At 43.4% G+C, this 3,223-nt stretch overlaps 1 protein-coding gene across 1 annotated transcript; it reads right to left on the bottom strand.

Annotated features, from left to right (window-relative positions):
* Positions 1-275: 275 nt before the first annotated feature.
* On the bottom strand, positions 276-2,718 carry LOC123151937 (nuclear transport factor 2). The gene is made up of 2 exons (XM_044571565.1): positions 2,300-2,718; positions 276-621 (listed from the first exon to the last, which is right to left on the bottom strand). The coding sequence occupies exons 1-2, from the start codon at positions 2,594-2,596 to the stop codon at positions 550-552; spliced, it is 369 nt and encodes a 122-aa protein (XP_044427500.1). The 5' UTR covers positions 2,597-2,718; the 3' UTR covers positions 276-549.
* Positions 2,719-3,223: the final 505 nt, after the last annotated feature.

Raw genomic sequence — 3,223 nt, 5'->3', positions numbered from 1 at the left:
TGGTTGTCGAGTCACTTTCACGTTTACTAGCTGCGTTTGTTTAGTTGTCGAGCCACTTTCACGTTTCTGCCATCCCAATTCAGACGGCTGCTTTTAGTTCTGCACAACGAGCAGCCATATTAAGCCTGTTTGCGTTCGTCTGCAGCCGAGTTCAGAAAAGAATCCAAAATTGCAGGGATATTTTTTAGAAACAAAGAGCAATGGAAAAAAAACACTTTAAAAATATTAACTGAGCAAGGGAAGAAACTTTTGGGACATGCAAAAGTGAACTTAAATGGTCACAAACAAAACCCAGAGATGCCACACATAACTAATACCTGGACGGTTTCCATCAACATTCCAAAGAAAGTGCCACCCAAGCAACGACAATACATGGGAAACACAAAACAAAAGAAGATCTGGTGGATGCCTATCAAGTCTGGCAATTTTTTGCGATAAATTGCACAAGCTGGCGAACAAACAAAGAGTCTGCAGCATCATCATTTGATGTTCATTGTTTCAACATAAATCCCTGAACAAGTTCTTTGCCGCCAGAGCGGTCGCCCTTCCTTAACCATAGTTCAGGCGGAACATGTCGTTCTGCACGTAGAAGCTCCCTCCAGCTGGCAGCAAATGGAACATCTGCAAATACAGTGGATCACAAGGTTAGAAAAGACTCCAAATCCTTGTATGAAGGACAACTAAGAAAATTTCCCTTGAGATCAGAAAGACAAGAACATAACAATGTACTTCCATGCAACCTCTCAAACCCGTTAAGACACAGACCTGCTACCAGGAAGAAAAACCATCCTAATAGGCAAATGGACACAGACATAGTGAATTAAAGAGCTACACTCTTCTAAGGACCAGTAACAAATCACATTGATCAAGGACCATCTAAGAGTCCCACTGTTCAATAAAAAAGGCAGCATAAGCGTCATAAAGCATGGAACTGTTGAACTGAGTGGCTAAGAGGTGTAATGGGTTACAAATTACTTACATGTGCATCAAGGTTAGATTTGGAAAACTACATATTACCCATAAAAAAGCTGGACTTGCAATTATAGCATGTATCATCACCAGCGACCTATTTAAGATAAAACTACACATAAACAGCGGGTGAATTGTTTCATTAGCAAACAATAGGTTTTATACTCGCTCCATCCCGTAATGTAAGGTGTTATTACAACCGATATACTTACATATTGGTTGTAATAACAACTTATATTACGGGACAGAGCGAGTATTTGTTATTCTAAACGACCACCTAATTATGAATAGAGCACACTATCGTCACATAAACAGTGCATGGTGAAAGGAATTCTGATAAGGAAGCAATGAAACTTCAATAGAAGAAGTGCGCTAGCTACACTAATCCAACATATGACTCTGGAACATATAACCTCACCCCTCTTTCCCAAGGCATGGCCAAAACATAACTCTAGTTCATAGCAACTAGGAAAGTGATGCTCACATTATCAGTATCACAAATTAAGAAAAGGAGCAACACTACAGCAAATATCGTACTGATGCAACAGAGCAATGCATATTATCTATTCACATCAAGAAACAACCACATCAGTACTCACTAACATGGCAATCACTACATATGGCCAAATCCAGCAACCAAGAGCCATAACTGAGCCAACAAAAAAAAAATTAAGATCACACTTGGAAACACAACAGTGATAGATGGACAGAAATATCCATTCATACTGCAAAGCATGGTCCTAGAGAATGAAATAATTTAGAGCAATCAGTAACAAAGAGCGATCAGCACCAAACTACAGGCCAGTATATACTGAATAATGATCAATTTTTAGGACAGACTAAAATCCCAACAGATCTTGTAAAGAACTACACGCACTGAAATTACCTCAAGGAAAAGTAAATCTGAAAACGTGCCTACGAAACAAAAGAACTGCCAAAAGGAGATCCCAAGGACGATGCCTACAAGGGAATGACACGGTTCCGGGATAAAGATCTATAAATGTCCACTTGTCGGATACAAGTCTCCAGGTCCAAACAAATCTAGCATAGCCTAATTAATCAAGTACCATCTAGTGATGAGACAGGGATATAGATTAATTTGATAGACCCCACCGATCATGATAGCAAAGCATAGATCACAGAAACGAAATTGAGGGCCTTCCACTCCTAGGGAAGGAGTACCGTATGATTTGCGAATTTGGAACCAAACGAAGGATCGCAGTGGTAATCACAGTTAATAGGATCAGATCAGCACATACGAGAACCAAACAAGAGAAATATTGGATGAGGGGACGGGCGAGATGGAGCGAATCGTGTGGGTGGTGCAGACCTGTGAGAACTTGAGGGGGTGCTCGCCGGGGCCGGTGGTGATGGTGCCGGAGACGAAGACGAGGACGCCGCCCTGGGGCCCCGAGGGCTGGCAGTCGACGGTGTCGATCTTGTGCTGGCACTGCTGGAAGGGGAGAGATCCGAGCTTGCCGGCGATGGCGGCGGGGCCGCCGAACTTCTCGCCCTCGAAGGTGAGCATGGAGCCGTCCTGGTACAGCCCCACCAGCGCGGCGCGGTTGGAGTCGAACGTGTGGTAGTAGTGCTGCACGAACGCCTTCGAGACCGAATCGGGATCCATGGCCTCTCCCTCCTCGCCTCGCCTCGCCTAGGGTTTGGAGCTCTGGATGCGTAGGCTTTGGGCGTTGGGAGCCGGAGTTTGGTAAGTGGGGAGAGAGGGGTTCGTGAGGGGAATAATAATTGCTGGCGATTTGGATGGGGATGGCCGGGGGTGGGGTGGGGCTTGGCGTGGGAAGGACGCTACGCTGTAGGGGCTGGGCCCGTCGATGGACGAATGCAGCGCTGGGCTAGTTTTCCGCTTTTTGGGAGATGCGGCGTTGGGGGTGCCCTATGTCTCGCATTAAGCGGGAGAGGAGCGAACCGAACCCCTCGCTGAAGGCAAATGCCACTTGGCCCGGCCCACGCGCGCGGGATACACCAGCCTGTTTTTTGCTTTTTCACGTTTTTTGATTTTGTTTTTTCTTTTGTTTATTTATACTTTATAATATTCTATATATATATTACAAAAAAATACTCTTTAGAAACAAATTTGAAAAATGTTAAATAAGTATTAAAAAATATTGCACAAGAATTTGAAAAATGTTGAACAAGTATTTGAAAAATGTTGAATAAGTATTTTAAATGTGGATCAAGTATTCAAAAAATGTTGAATAAGTATTAAAAAATTGAACAAGAATTTGGAAAATGT

The sequence above is a fragment of the Triticum aestivum genome, chromosome 7A (genome assembly GCF_018294505.1).
Source record: "Triticum aestivum cultivar Chinese Spring chromosome 7A, IWGSC CS RefSeq v2.1, whole genome shotgun sequence".
NCBI lineage: Eukaryota > Viridiplantae > Streptophyta > Magnoliopsida > Poales > Poaceae > Triticum > Triticum aestivum.
The sequence above is the reverse complement of the archived record's forward strand: the minus strand, read 5'-3'. Positions and strand labels throughout refer to the sequence as shown.

Coding starts and splice junctions, on each gene's coding strand:
- LOC123151937 (XM_044571565.1), bottom strand. CDS start 2,596: ATGGATCCCGATTCGGTCTCGAAGGCGTTCGTGCAGCACTACTACCAC. Junction 622..2,299: donor ACCCCCTCAAGTTCTCACAG/GTCTGCACCACC, acceptor CTGTATTTGCAG/ATGTTCCATTTGCTGCCAGC.